At 42.9% G+C, this 15,367-nt stretch overlaps 2 protein-coding genes across 2 annotated transcripts; both read left to right on the forward strand.

Moving 5' to 3' along the window:
* The first annotated feature begins 3,356 nt into the window (after positions 1-3,356).
* Positions 3,357-6,530, forward strand: LOC147459314 (uncharacterized). The gene is made up of 5 exons (XM_086511574.1): positions 3,357-3,555; positions 3,691-3,808; positions 5,156-5,216; positions 5,484-5,690; positions 6,252-6,530. The coding sequence occupies exons 1-5, from the start codon at positions 3,357-3,359 to the stop codon at positions 6,528-6,530; spliced, it is 864 nt and encodes a 287-aa protein (XP_086367700.1).
* A 6,026-nt stretch (positions 6,531-12,556) lies between these two features.
* On the forward strand, positions 12,557-14,302 carry LOC147459315 (pentatricopeptide repeat-containing protein At3g09040, mitochondrial-like). The gene has a single exon (XM_086511576.1). The coding sequence runs from the start codon at positions 12,557-12,559 to the stop codon at positions 14,300-14,302; it is 1,746 nt and encodes a 581-aa protein (XP_086367702.1).
* Positions 14,303-15,367: the final 1,065 nt, after the last annotated feature.

Here is a 15,367-nt window from a genome sequence, read left to right on the forward strand (position 1 = left end):
TCAGTCTTTTGTGGAGACACACACGTGGATGTGCAGAGAGAGAGAGAGAGAGAGAACCGACAGCCCTTCATGCACATTGAACAGTTCTCGTTTTTATTTTTATGTATAAAAAGCGAGAGAGAATCTGATTGGATTCTCTTCTCTTTTTATTTTCAAAATGTGTAGCGCATACCGGGTTGACACACTAAGAGCATTTGCAATCCAAGAGTATTACGCTGCTTGCACACCGCCTGCCCAAGCTTGGGCATGTTGGAAGACAGCCGGCATAGAGTTATTGGTGACAAAAAAGGGAAGAAATTAGGCAGTCATGACCCCTCGCTCATGGGCGAGTGGGGATTGAATTTTTGACAGCTCAGTCAGGTGAACCGATAAGCTAATGAGACGAGTTGACACATCCTTCACCGTTTTAAAATAAGGCATATGTCACACTCGGACAGGCACGAGCAAGCCAAACTTAGTTGGTGGCAATTTATTGGCTACAAAAAAAAGCTGCAGATGGCCTCACGCATTGTCAGAGGGGCGATGTAGATGGCGGAGGCAGTTTCACTAGGTGGGAACCAACTCTTGGAAAGTCAAGCAACGGATCATTCAATAATTACCATGACGGTTACCACAGTATCTCCAAGAAGCTATAAATAGGACCCATTACATTGTAATCGGGTTGGGAATTGTTGGCTATACTTTTGGGTTGATTTATCTTTTGACTTCCTACTCTTAGTGTGTGATTGTAGTCCTAAAGTTGTTCCTAGGCTATATTATCCCCACTTATACTCTTCCTCTGTAATCCGTAATACAGTAGTCAAGTACCCTTCAGCCAGATATGCTTTGTATCCATTTCTTCTGAATCTGAATCTGAACCCTAATTCCAGACATTCAGCTTGTTTAATTCTGAGTAGATGTATTCCAGTTCATATAACTGTTCTAGCTCAGTTTCTATCTTTCCTCTAGTTCTACTGATTGAACTAATGAATCACCAGTGGCTGTGAACTCTAACACTGGAATCAGCTATCTAAAGAGATCAGCTCCAATTCCATTTTGGCAATCACGGTGTCTAGAGCTGTTGCTCGTTGACTAACAGACTCCTCTCCCAGTTTGAGTTTCAGCTGCAATAATGGCACCCAAACTCAGTCGTGGCCGGAAACCATCCTACCGTGTCGACCCTATTCCTGAGGAGTCAGAAAGAGACTCTGATCCCAAGGATGAACAAGTAACTGACACTAAGGCTCAAGAGGAGCACAGTCATGTTGAAGAGGCACAGGACTCTCAGCATTCCAGTCAGTCTAGAAGACGTCGAGCTGAAAGGGAAGAACGCAAGGCCAAGAGTTCTCGGACCAAACAGGGAGACAAAAGTGCCAAAGGCAGTAAAGGAAGTCGTCATAGTTCCAGTAGAAAAGCTAGAGAGGAGACATCAACTGAGACGGAGGCAAAAATTAATTGGGATGCAGACACAAATTATTGTAAGAAGGTTGCAAAAAGGAGTCAGGATTCCAAGGTGAGGAGAGGAAGAAATGAGGCTGATAGACATGATATACATCTTCATTGAAAATTTCTTTTCCCATGTTCAAAGGGGGAAAGAAGGAGGACCCGGATGTTCATATCCAAGCCTTTGAGCAGTATGCTGAGTTAAAAATTATTGATGAAGATGATTGGGGTGACTACTTTCCGCAAACATTAAAGGAGGCAGCAAGGAAATGGTACTACCATTATCCGGCTTGTCAACTCAGATCATATAATAAACTACTTAAAGCTGTCCGATTGGAATATTCAGACAACAGAGGGGATGAGGATATACTCTGTGAGCTAGATAAGATAAGGCAGGGAAAATTGTCAGTCAAAAGCTATGTTGAGATAATCAAAGAACTAACTAGACAACTGCAAGAACCACCATCTGAAAAGCGGCTGTGAGCATGGTTTTTGAATGGGTTCCGCAATAAGAAGCTTAGGGAACAGGAGGTGCCGGCACCAACCAAGAAATTCATTGATTTGGTGCAGCGGGCTCTGAAGCTCGAACAGCAAGCTAAGAAGGAAAAGAGTCATAAGAAGAGGAGGTCCAGTAGTAGCAGTACTTCTACTGAAGCTTCTGAGTCCAGTAGAGCCTCCAGTAGCTCTGAAAGCAGTGACTAAGAAAGGATCTTGGTCTAGAAAGATTGAAGAGATGGTCCACCAAATTACTAAAATTAGCCAGACCAGATAGCCGATAAGAAGAATGGAAACCTGGTGTTCAAAGTGTAAATCTAAAGACCATGTTTCAAACGAATGTCCACAGTGTACTTATTGCAAAGCCTATGGCCATCTATGGAACAACTGTGGTATTCGAATTCATCATTTTAAGAAGAGTAAAGATTTGTCAGTGGTAGCATTCACCAATGCTGAGCCAGTAAGAGTGGAAACTACCAGTGTTTCTCAAGAAGAAAAACCAGTTGTAAGTGGTATTGGAGCAGGGTGCGGTAGATACCAAGCGGGTACCAATCGAGGTCGAGGTCATGGTAATTTTCAGAATAGACACCTGAATTGCTATACATGTGGTAAGTATGGGCATTTTGCGGCTTAGTGTCCAGAAACACCTGGAGCTGCGGATACCGAGGCGAAGGTTCCAAAACCGATTTCTGTACTAGCAGTTACAAGAAGCAAAGGGGTGGTGATTGAGGAAATTCCAGACAGACCAGCAAAACCAGTCAATCCTGATAGTAGCAAATGGGCTCAGCAGAGAGGGGTATGGAAGGCCAAGGGTAAAGAAAAGGTGGTTGATGAATGGCAAGAGCAAAGAGAACTAGCGGCGAAAATCTGAGGATTTAGCCAAGAAGCTTCCAGAGCAACCAGAGAGTTCTGATGCCCGGGTCATTCATAAGATACCTACCCAGTTGTCTAAAATAGCACAACCAAATCAATCGAAGCCTGGGATGCCTGAGATTATGTTGGTTGCAATACAAGGGTTGATGGAAGAGTTGGGAACCGCTAAAGGAGCTGAAATCATTGAACCAAAGGAATGGTATTGTGAAGATAATGCCAGTTCTTCAAGTTCTGACGACAACTCTGATCATGAGAAATTCATGTCAAAATTTGTGAGAATTTAGAAATTCAATGTGGAGTTAGAGGACATTAGAAAAACCCTACCAGAAGCAGTGAAATTCATCAAGCAGTGAATGAAGGCTGAGGCGGAGGCCAGATCAGTCGACTTGACAGCTATCAGAGATGATGAAGTGCCGATGATTCAGGGGGACTACAAAGTGAGGAAACAGTGGGAACCACTCTCAAGCGTCATACTAGATGGAGGAGCAGGGGTAAACATTTTGGGAGTACATCTTCAGCAAAGGATGGGAATTACTAACCTGCAACCAGCACCTTTCAAAGTCCGAATGGCGGATCATCAAGTGGTACAGGCAATTGGAATGGTAGAGAATATGCAAATACGAGTGGTCAAAGCAAAGTTCAAAGCCAGTTTCCTAGTACTGGATGTGCAAGGAGCGTATGGGATGCTACTGGGACGCCCATGGCTACAAACGACACAGGCTGTTCACAACTATGCTAATCAGACTTTGACAATACAAGGGGCCGGTAGCAGAATCCAGATTTAGACGAATAACACCAAAAGTTGGAGAAAGGAACTGAGACCCAAAGAGCTCTGCCAGAAGTACAAGGTGCAGAAAATTGAGAAAATGTTGGCAGCTATGAATATCTTTCCATTAACAGAGATAGATCTCAATGCAGTTTTAATAAACAAAAATGAAGTTGAAAAACAAAAGAAACAATTTCTAGAACAGTTCACTGAACTGAAGTCAGGAGAACATCCAATGAGGTTAACTGGAAGGTCAGAAGACCAGTTGAGTTCAGCACACCAGTAGAATCGGCATGCTCTGGAGGAGCTACTGGAAATCAGAATGGTAATTCAGAGCTCAGAAGATCGTCCTGGGATTATGTTGAGGAGTCAACCAAGAGAAAGGGTGGAGGGCCTAACTGGTTACTTCCAGATGATCAGGAGATAGAGGAATGGAATTTAGGGTCTGAAGAAAACCCTAGAATGATCAAGGTAAATAAACATTTGAATCCTACGATGAAAGAGAAGGCACGACATATGTTAGCACTATAAAGATGTGTTCGCATGGGAGCATACTGATCTGAAAGGGGTGGATCCAGAGGTCTATCAACACAGAATACCACTAAAAACTGATGCCAAGCCAGTACGACTGCATCGCTATCGAATGAATCCGAATTATGCTAAGAAGGTCAAAGAAGAGATTAACAACCTTTCGAAAGCTGGGCTCATTACTGAAGTAGCCAGTAGTGATTGGTTGTTTCCTATTGTGGTTGTACCTAAGAAGAATGGGAAGCTGAGAGTATGTGTAGATTATAGGAAACTCAATGCTCAAACCATAAAGGATCCATTCCCATAACCCTTCACAGATATGTTACTTGATGAGATTGCAGGATATGAGATGTATAGCTTTATGGATGGATATAGTGGCTATAACCAGTTACAAATTGCTCCCGAGGATCGGGAAAAGACCACTTTCATTACGGAGTGGGGAGCATTTATGTATCTGGTAATGCCATTTGGCCTTTGCAATGCACCGGCCACTTTTCAAAGATGTATGATGGAAATCTTCAGTGAATTTTTTCATCAATTCCTCGCCATATTCATGGATGACTTCACCGTATATTCTACAGAGGAAAAGCATTTACTATTTCTAGAGATGGTTCTTAAGCGTTGTCAGGAGAAGAGGATTTGTCTAAATCCATTCAAATCTATTTTTTTAGTCCGGAAAGGACAACTACTGGGGCATGTGGTGTCCAGAAATGGAATAGAAATGGTTAATGACAAGATCCAGTGCATCCAATAGGCCAAGGCGCCTAGAAATGCATCAGAATTAAGTTCTTTTCTGGGATATATTAATTTTTACAGAAGGTTTGTGCATAAGTTTGCTACTCAAGCATTACCATTGTATGAGCTTACAAAGAAAACCAGCAAGTTCATTTGGACTATTGATTGTGAGGAAAGCTTTCAGAACTTAAAGAGTGCCATCATCAGTAAACCAATTCTTCGCCAACCAAATTGAGATGTCCTCTTCCATGTACATGTGGATGCTTCGGAACTGGCAATGGGAGCGATACTAGCTCAGCCAGATGGAAGAACTGATTTTTCTGTATACTTTGCCAGTCGCAGATTCAGCCAGCCTGAACAAGGATATACAACCACTGAAAGAGAGGCTTTAGGAATGGTTTCCAGTGCTACAAAATTCCGGCATTATTTGCTAGGAAAATTGTTTCATTTCCATGTGGATCATCAAGCCCTATTATTCTTGATTAATAAAGTCATTTTTCAAGGCAGGCTAATAAGGTGGATGATGTTCCTTATGGAATTTGAATTTCAAATTTTCCATAAACCTATCAAAAACCATTGTGGCGTTGATTTCCTCTCGAGGAATACGGAGGGATACTCTGAAGCATATTTAAGAGACGCACCAGTGGATGTTGAATAATTTCAGCTAGAAGCAGCGGAATCAATTGATCCTGAATTATATGAAGTATATCAGTTTCTCTCTCAGGGTGGCGTCCCAGATGATTGGAAGCAGAACCAGAAGAAGACTCTGGTTATTAAAAGTTTAAAGTTTACCATTATTGGTGGCTCACTCAACAGATTGGGTGTCGATGGGATTCTTCGTCGATGTGTGCCTATGGAGGGCAGATTGCAAGTTAGTTCAAAAGCACATAATGGGGAATCTGGTGGACATTTTTCTACTGATATTACTTTCAAGAAGATTCTGCAGGCTGGTTTATGGTGGCAAACATTATCTGATGTCAGAAGTTTTTGCAAAACCTGTGACATATGCCAAAGAATGGGTAGACCCACAGCAGCAGACATGACTCCTTTAACACCAGTACATCCACTGGGTGTTTTCATGAAATGGGGTTTGGATTTTATGGGACCTTTCAAGAAGGTTCATCCTAGGAAGAATAGGTATATATTGATGGCTACCTGCAATGTAACCAAGTGGGTAGAAGCTAAGGCTCTTCCTAACAATACAGCAAAATCCACTGCAAGGTTTTTATTTGAGAATATTGTATGCCGCTATGGATGTCCTGTGGAGATTGTGTCAAACCAAGGGAAACACTTTATAAATGACACTATGGATATTCTCATGGACATACTTTCAATCAAGCATCGGAAATCCACACCATATTATCCTAGATACAATGGGCAGGCCGAAAGTAGAAACAAGACTATCAAGACTATCCTCACCAAGATTGTGCAGGAAAAGCCAGAACAGTGGGACTTGAAGCTTCATACTGCTCTATGGGCATATAGGACAGCTTATAAGGTCACTACGGGGTTAACATCATTCAGAATGGTGTATGGCACTGAAGCTATTGTCCCTATGGAATTTGTTATACACAGTCTCAGAATGGCTGTAGAATATGGTTTAGACTTTAATCACAATCTGAAGAACAGACTGGAAGACCTAACCCAGTTAGATGAGCTGAGACAGAGGGCTATGTTGGAACAAGAAATTGCTCAGCAAAGAAGGAAATAATGGCATGACAGATGAATTAAGGTCAGAGAGTTTTAGAAGGGCAATCGGGTTCTATTATATCAGTCCAAATTAGGCCCTAAGAAACCAAACTTAAAGATAGCCTGGGCAGGACCATTTGAAGTTGACTAGGTGTTCTCAAATGGCACGGTAAGGCTGAAAGATCTGTATGGATTATTGTTGCCGAGGGTATATAATGGGACTAAAATCAAGCTCTATTATTCAGAAGCCAGGGAAACGGGCATTGATGGTCTGGGGCCTGAAGACCAGGAAAATTCAAAATCATCTATTTTAGGTCTTTTCCATGTACAACCAGTTCCAGAACCAGTCAAAAAGCCAGAACAGGGCTAGTGTGATAAAACCCTATCCAGACCAGAACCAGAAAAGTATGGACACCAATATTAGTTTTTGGGAGAGCAACGGTCATATGGAATACTAGTAGTAATCATTTCAAAGACGAGCAAAATTCTTGTCCAATGCATGTCTGCCACGTCACTTGCGGTGCACAGAACTCTAGGAATGGTAAGTGGTGGAGTTTTTATGGTGCGAACGCGTATAATGGGAAGGCGAGTAAGCGTTTTTTCTCGCAAATCTCCTGCGCGACGCTTACCCTCTGTTGTCCATTCACCATCGCCGAGCTTCGAGGTTTCCTCACTGCAGCCGCAAACTTCTTCTTTTGAGGAGACTGTGGATTGTCGCTTATCCTTGCTAGCCACACTTGGATACGGGTTCGATGAATCAAGTAAGTCATATTCTTCTTCGTCTACTGCTTCATCATCCTCAAGGTGTATGGGTAGGAAGAAAATGTTGGAGAAGATGCAAGAGACTATCGACGAAACCCAAGCCCTTATTACTGCTGCAAAGGCAACTCTTCCACTCATTCCGCATAGTAAGATTCAGCGTTATGTGTTTACTGAGCAAGCCAAGGCTTTACTCCAACTATGGGATTTATGTGTGGTTCTACAAGCCACAAGGATTGAGTTTGACACAGCCATCATTAAGGCAAGTCCTGGATTCTTTTAATGCTGAAGATGGAAGTGTTGTAGTCTATGGTAGAAAAGTGACAGTTACTCCAAAGAACATTGCTTTTGCTTTCAAAATGCCAAATGAGCCAAAGCCATCTGTGGCAATCGCAGAGCAAATCAATGCAGCTTTGAAGGAAGATGACGCTGCCAAAAGGAGACAAAAATCTAGTGTGCAAGGGATCCCAGTAGCAGGTCTGGACGTTCCTGTTGCTTACCAATTTGTGGCTGAAGCTGTGAGCCTAAAAAATAATCCGACATATGTGTCAAAGAAACTCTTTGCTATGCTTCTAGCAAGAGATTGGATTCTAAAGTCGATATCAACCTTTGTCAGATATTGTCGCATAATGTACTGCAGCAAACTGCCAAGTTGAAGTCTCAAAGTGTATTCAAGGCTTGGTATGTTTGGCAGTTTTTGTACTGGGCAACTTCTCCAGATGCCCATGATCAAGTGAGAATGGCTTCGAGCCAGAAGCCATTCCCAGTATCCCAAAATGTGGAATTATTATCTGATGAAGAAGCCCCAGAAAGCCATTCAGTTCCCACTGGACAAAAGAGAAAGGCTATACAAGAGGAAGCTGGCAGTTCAAAGAGGCCAAGGACGACACTGACCAAAAGCACCGCTCTCTTGAAGCAGCTAGAAAGTCAAATCAAGACAATGTCTACTGAAAAGACTTCAACTAGTCAGACTGAACAGCATACTATCCAAACCACTGGTGAAGTTAGCCAGCCAGCAGGCCAAATTTCAGCAACCACCAGTGCTGGACAAGATCAATCAGAAAGGGCCAGTCCTGAGCAGCCAATAGACCAGATTGATAAGGGCAAAGGACCAGCATCTCCAAGTCCACTTGGCACGGTTTCAGTCCCATACAATGAAGCAACCCTGCTATTGACAAAGAAAGATAGGTTACAGCAGATGCAGACTCATCCTCTCAAGGGACGCCTAGTTTTGCAAAATTTTGATTATTCTGCATTACCCTACCTAGCTCCTGTCACGGTCTATGAGCCAAATGATTCTGACCCAGCAACAGTTAAGGATGGTTGTTCCGTACTTACTCAGTCATCATGGAACACTATTGTCAATTGCATGGGACAAATGATGGATACTGCAGAGTTAGAAGATGAACTAACTAAGGTAAAGACTGAACTGAGGGAGGCTGAGGAGCAGATTGAAAAGATGGAGCAAGGGAGAGCGACCCAGAACCTGCGCCACAGTATCCTTGAAGCTCAGTCAGCTAGAACTATTCAGCAGTTACAAACTAAGCTTGACAAGGTGGAGTCTGAGATACGGACCATACGGGAAGAAAAGGCAGAAGCTGAAAGAGCTGCTTATAAGTTTGAAACTACGCTGAGAATGAAGAGAGTTGAGTTCAACTCCTTACTGACCAGCCACACTGCTCTGAAGGCCACATTAATAGAAAGATATATCTATAATAATCTGGCCGAGATCTTGAATCCAGAAGGGAATGTTGTTTTCAACATGGATAACTTGAGGGCTCTCATGGAGACAATGTAAAGTGATTTGCAAGATAAAATTTTTGAATATAACAACGCTCTAGCAAATCAAGCTATCCTTGATTATATTGAACAGCAGAACGATGATGATAAGGATGAAGAAGAAGCAGAGAAGGAGGATGAACCAAAAGAAGGACATAATGATGATGATGATGATGACTCTCCTCCATCTCCACCTCCAGAACCTTGTATTGGTGGTGCAGGGACAACAGGAGAAAATGATCAGTCTCAGGCAGACTAATCAGACCAGTCTAAAGGGCAGCAATCGAATGATCGGCAGCTGGGAAAGCAACAACCCAACAACACTGGAAAATCACCAGCACACCAGTCACAACACAGTAGGAATGCTTAAGGGAAACGCAAAGTTGTGACTGAGGGTCTAGCAGTTGATGAGCAACATTCATTATAGCTCATCACGCTGAATAAGAAATTGAGACAGCAGCAAGCTCTAATAACTAGGCGGTATCTAGAGGATGATGATCTTATCTCTGATCTGGAGCAATTTCAGTGACTATATGTCGGTGCTAGGAAAATGGTTGAGCATTGGAAATCAGCTGCTTTCCGATCAAGAGGTCTGTCACCTGGCTGAGCATCCCAGTACAATACAACTGTTAGAAAGGGTACCTGAATGGATATTAACTACTGAAGAGAGAGTAGCTAATCCACATTGGCAACGGCATTCTACTGCAGATTGTCGATCCCTAGCCATGGAATTAGAACTTTTGTTAGGGAACAAGCCAATGTATAGATGTATGAAGGATGTCAGGAGTCAATTAAAAGAGGTTTTAGTGCAAATGCAGATCTCTAGGGGAGTTCTTGATCAAATGGTGCGAGCTATTCTTGAAGATCAGACTGCCACCAGCAAGGGACCTCAAACTCAAATGTCAGTGGGAGAACAGGCAACTGCTCTCCGGCGATTGTTTCAGCTGGTTAAGGTAACAAGAAAGATGATGCAGCAAGAGAACCAGGCTGTCCTTAACTTCTGAGAATTTGTGTCTGATCCCCAGTTCTCCTGTATGCTTTACCAACAAGAGAGGTAGAGTTGCCAATATTTTTTCTAGCACTCTATCCTTAATACACAGAACAGTAGATCGGCTCACATACTTCAAGATCCCTGATGATCTTCAGGATTGGTATGAGCGATCGACTGTGGAATGGAAAACCTGGCAAACACTTTTCAATGACGCTCTCCAACTGAATGATTTCTAGGAGTTAAGAGATGAGGTGCAGAGTATCAAACTGTGTACGGACAGTGGAAAATTCAGCTCAAAGGTCTCACTAAGATCACGAACCAACTGTTGCAACTCATTGCTGAGTCCTCTAAAGTGCCTGAAAAGGACATTACGGCTAAACCAAGTCTAGGACCCCAGTACAGAGAGATAGCTGAGATTATTTTTGAAGCTAGGATCAGAAGTAATCAACCTCTTCCAGAAGGATGGATCCATACAGCCTCACATTGTCACAAACTGGCCAGATCCCGAAACCAAAACTTATCATCCTCTCACGCCTTATGAAGGAGAAATGACCACAGAGAGGTGGGATCAACTTGAACAGGAGGCCATTTACAGACTCATTCAGAAGGACAATGCTGGCACTGGGACTTCGGAGACACTATCCAGACCTAAGGGCAAAAGGAAGCGGGTTCAGTGGAAGGATACTGGGTAGTTCCATCTTGGTACTCGCTAGAGGAATTTTCCAGCCATCTCAGAATCAGACGGTGGATTTTTCCCAACCTTTTCAGAATCAGACGGTGAATTTTTTTCAGCAGGATGTGGATATCTCTTTGGCTGACACCCATGGAATTAGAGAGGCGGGATCAACTTGAGCAAGAGGCCATTTACAGACTCATTCAGAAGGACAATGCTGGCACTGGGACTTCGGAGACACCATCCAAACCTAAGGGCAAAAGGAAGCGGGTTCAGTGGAAGGATACAGGGTAGTTCCATCTTGGTACTCGCTAAAGGAATTTTCTAGCCGTCTCAGAATTAGACGGTGGATTTTTCCCAACCTTTCAGAATCAGACGACAAATTTTTTTCAGCAGGATGTGGACATCTCTTTGGCTGACACCCATGGAATTACAACTATAGGGGGTGTCAAGCACTCAACAAAGCATGAAGTATGGTATAAAGCCATGTTTCAGAAGCATCAAACGGTGGATTTTTTCAGAAATTTTGGAGTCTTACCAAAATTCAAGAAAGGAGGGAAGGATGTAGATGGCGGAGGCAGTTTCACTAGGTGGGAACCAGCTCTTGGAAAGTTGAGCAGCGGATCATTCAGTAATTACCATGACGATTACCACAGTAACTCCAAGAAGCTATAAATAGGACCCATTACATTGTAATCGGGTTGGCAATTGTTGGCTGTACTTTTGGGTTGATTTATCTTTTGACTTCCTACTCTTAATGTGTGATTGTAGTTCTGAAGCTGTTCCTAGGCTAAATTATCCCCACTTGTACTCTTCCTTTGTAATTCCTAATACAGTAGTCAAGTACCCTTCAGCTAGTTATGCTTTGTATCCATTTCTTCTGAATCTGAATCTGAATCTAAATCTAAATATGAACCCTAATTCCAGTCATTCAACTTGTCTAATTCTCATTAGATGTATTCTAGTTCATATAATTGTTCTAGCTCAGTTTCTATCTTTCCTCCAGTTCTATTGATTGAACTAATGAATCACCAGTAGTTGTGAACTCTAACACTGGAATCAACTATCTAAAGAGATCAGCTCCAATTCCAGGCGGCCTAGACTGCCCGGCCAAGTTTGCAAAGGCGTGGCCAACTGCAAAAAGAGTGCGCGCAAACTCAGTTGAGAGGGTTGGAGCTCTGACGGACAGCAAAGAGGTCGGATGCCTTTACATTTGGCTACGAACCATTTGCTGGGAAGAAAAGGCAGCTTCTAAAGTATGGCCAAGTGTGACATGGAGCAGCCGCTCACGGACGCCCGCCCGTGTGAGGGGCCTAAGAAGTTCTTGGTGTGTAGCAAATGCCCGTCCCCAAAAATGACGGGCAGGCAGTGTGTATCCAGCCTTACACAAAATATTGGTTGTTGGGTTGCTCCTGAGGTAGAGAGCTATGCCTGCGATTCCCCCCCACGGCATAACGAACCGGAATTACCCTGCATAGATCCATGGTTCATCATCAGGAAGCACCCATGGCGTTTGCAGCCAGCATCTCATACGCCGAGCGATATCACCCACACCTCCAGCGACATAGCAGTTGCAAAGCATTCCTTTCTAAAACCAGAACTTTTTACTTTCTCCACAATGCCGCAAATCTGGATTCTTGCATAGGAAGTGGAAATGGCGTGGTGAGCAGCAGTAAATTGCCGCTGCGGCTCGAAGGTTTGTTCATACTGCTGCTCGACCGGGATGCTCAATGTTCGTGTCTTGTTTCAAAAGGAAGCTAGGGTTGTTGGCCATGGGCTCTTCTAGAGCTCATGAAAAGAGGATTACCAATGTCAAAGACAGGATTTCATATAAAACCAGAGAAGAATGGTAGAGAATGCTAACGACTTGAAAGCTTTGACCTTTTCATTTGTGGCGTCGCTGAAAACCTGTACCAAAAACAAGGATTTGCACAGAGGGGCTATTTTACATGCCCAGACTGTAAAATGTGGGTTATTCGAGGAATTTCGTTACTTACAAAACACAATTATCAGTATGTATGCCAAATGCGGTGCACTTAAGGAAGCACATAAAGTCCTCTGTATCCTTCCGGTTCGAAATGTCATCTCCTGGTCGGCACTCATTTCGGGATATGCACAGAATGGTCATGGCAAGGATGCTCTAGAATGTTTCAATGCTATGCGAAGGGAGGGCTTATCTCCAGATGCAATTACCTACACTTCTATCTTGAAGGCTTGTGGCCTTACTCAAGAAGCTGAGAGGGGCAAAGAAATTCATAATAAGATTGTTTGTCAGGGGCTCCTGGGAGAAAATGTTTTCCTTGGAAGTGCTTTGGTGGACATGTATGCTAAATGTGGTCTACTTACAAGAGCACAACAGGTGCATGATGAGCTTCACATTCGAAATGTAGTCTCTTGGAATACACTAATCTCAGGATACATCCAAAAGGGGAAGGGCGAGGAAGCATTGGGTTGTTTTGAATGTATGCAAAAAGAGGGCGCTTCTCCAAATGCAATCACCTATACTTGCATCTTGAAGGCTTGTGGCATCACCCAAGCAGCTAGTAAGGGCAAAAACATTCATGATGAAATTGTTAGCCAGCGCTTGTTGGGTAAGGATGTTGTTCTGGGCACTGCCTTGGTTGACATGTATGCTAGATGTGGTATGCTCTTGAAAGCGCGGGAAGTGCTTAATGAGCTTCCCGATGGCAATACAGGCTCTTGGAATGCATTGATTGCAGGATATATTCAAAGTGGTCAGGCTAGAGAAGCATTTGATTGTCTTCGATGTATGCAAAGTGAGGGTCTTTCTCTGAATGCAGTTACTTATGCTTGCATCTTGAAGGCATGTGCCATTACAGGGAAACTTGAGATGGGGGAACGGATTCACAACGAAATAGACTGCCGGGGGCTTCTAAGAGGAGACGTTGTCCTTGGAATTGCCTTGGTGGACATGTATGCCAAATGTGGGATGCTTACAAAAGCAGAACGAGTGCTTGCTAAGTTTGATGTGCGTGATGTAGTCATATGGAATACACTGATTACAGGTTATGTGGAACAAGGGCAGGTGAAAGGAGCTTTGGCTTGTTTTGGTCGTATGCAAAATGAGGATGTTCTTCCAAACATAATCTCATGGAATGCTCTAATAGGAGGATATGGCCAGGAAGGGATGTTTGATGAAGCTTTGGGCTGTTTCCTCTCAATGCAATACAAGGGCATCACTCCAGACACAATCACCTTTGTCTGTTTGCTCAATGCGTGTAGCCATGCAGGTCTTGTGGATGAGGGCCAGATTCTTTATCACATTATGAGAGATAATTATGGACTTGATCCAATTATGAAGCATTACGCATGCACTATTGATCTGTTTGGCCGCGCTGGACACTTTGAGATGGTCATGGCAGTGATCAATGCACTCCCAATTTCTGATCATCCTCATGTTTGGGCTGCTCTTCTGGGTGCTTGCCAAAAATGGGGCAACAAGGGGCTTGGAAAATTAGCATTTGATTATGCACTGCTGTTTGACAAAGATGATGTTGAAGCATACATCCGCATGGAAAATATTTACGTAGCCTCTGGTATACAAGATGATGGATATCAAATATTAAGTTAGTGGGCTGACGATATAACAATTAGAGAAGTGGACCACATAATATTAAACCCTTGTAAAGAATTCTTTCTCGAGACAAAATAAAGGTGATAAAAAAAGAAAAATTTAATGGTCATTCTTCAAGAACCGACATCGAGCTACAAAGTGGGAATAGCACATGAAAAACTTCTCTAAGAGCTGGGTCTCGCTATGGTTAAGAATATTAGTGGTATTTAACTTAAGAGTCTTACATATTTAAAAGGAGTATTTTACCTTGCGTTTTCCTCAAAACAATGAGTACCTTTTTGACTTAGAATTTCTAAACTTGTAAAGAACATTTCCCTACAAAGAGGGCCAACCGTTGGATTTAAGCATACTTGCTTATTACACAACATTTCTTTTGAATTAGTAGCACTACTAGAGTTATGCCTAAAGGAAACTTGTCATGTTCCTTTATTTGGAGTGCTTCTTGATCTTGCTAATCGTATCCATGCAAAGGGGGATGTGGCACTTAGCACATCATTGCTACATGTATATGGTAACAAATCCCCCCTAGAGTAATGCGGTGAACAAGAGTTGGCACATAGAGTATAGGGAAGTGACATGCCTTGAAAATATGATCAGTCCACAAAGGGGAGTAAGCCCAAAGCTTTGCGGAAAGCTTCAAACTTCTCACGAGACAATGGCTTTTGTGAAAAGATATGCAAGATTGTCTTGTGTTGGCATATAAGCCAAGTTGATCTCTCTTGTTGAGAACCTCTCCCTGACATAGTGGTAATGCACCTCAATGTGCTTTGTGCGAGCATGAAAAACTAGGTTTCTCGTAACTGTCAATGTGTTGTAACTGTCAGTGTAGATAGTGTTCACAGTGTCTTGTCCAACACTCAAATCAGCCATAAGACATCGGAGCTATACACATTCAACCATAGTTGTGAAGATTTTCATAAAATCAGCTTCACAACTGGAAGTAGCCACAGTAGGTTGTTTCTTGCTCAACCATGATATACATGAACTGTCAAGCATGAAAAAAAAACCACTCGTGGACACTCGCGTGCCAAAACAACCAGTCGAATCTCAGTCCGCAAAAGC

Source organism: Adiantum capillus-veneris, chromosome 4 (assembly GCF_014529385.1).
Source record: "Adiantum capillus-veneris isolate H3 chromosome 4, ASM1452938v2, whole genome shotgun sequence".
Lineage (NCBI taxonomy): Eukaryota > Viridiplantae > Streptophyta > Polypodiopsida > Polypodiales > Pteridaceae > Adiantum > Adiantum capillus-veneris.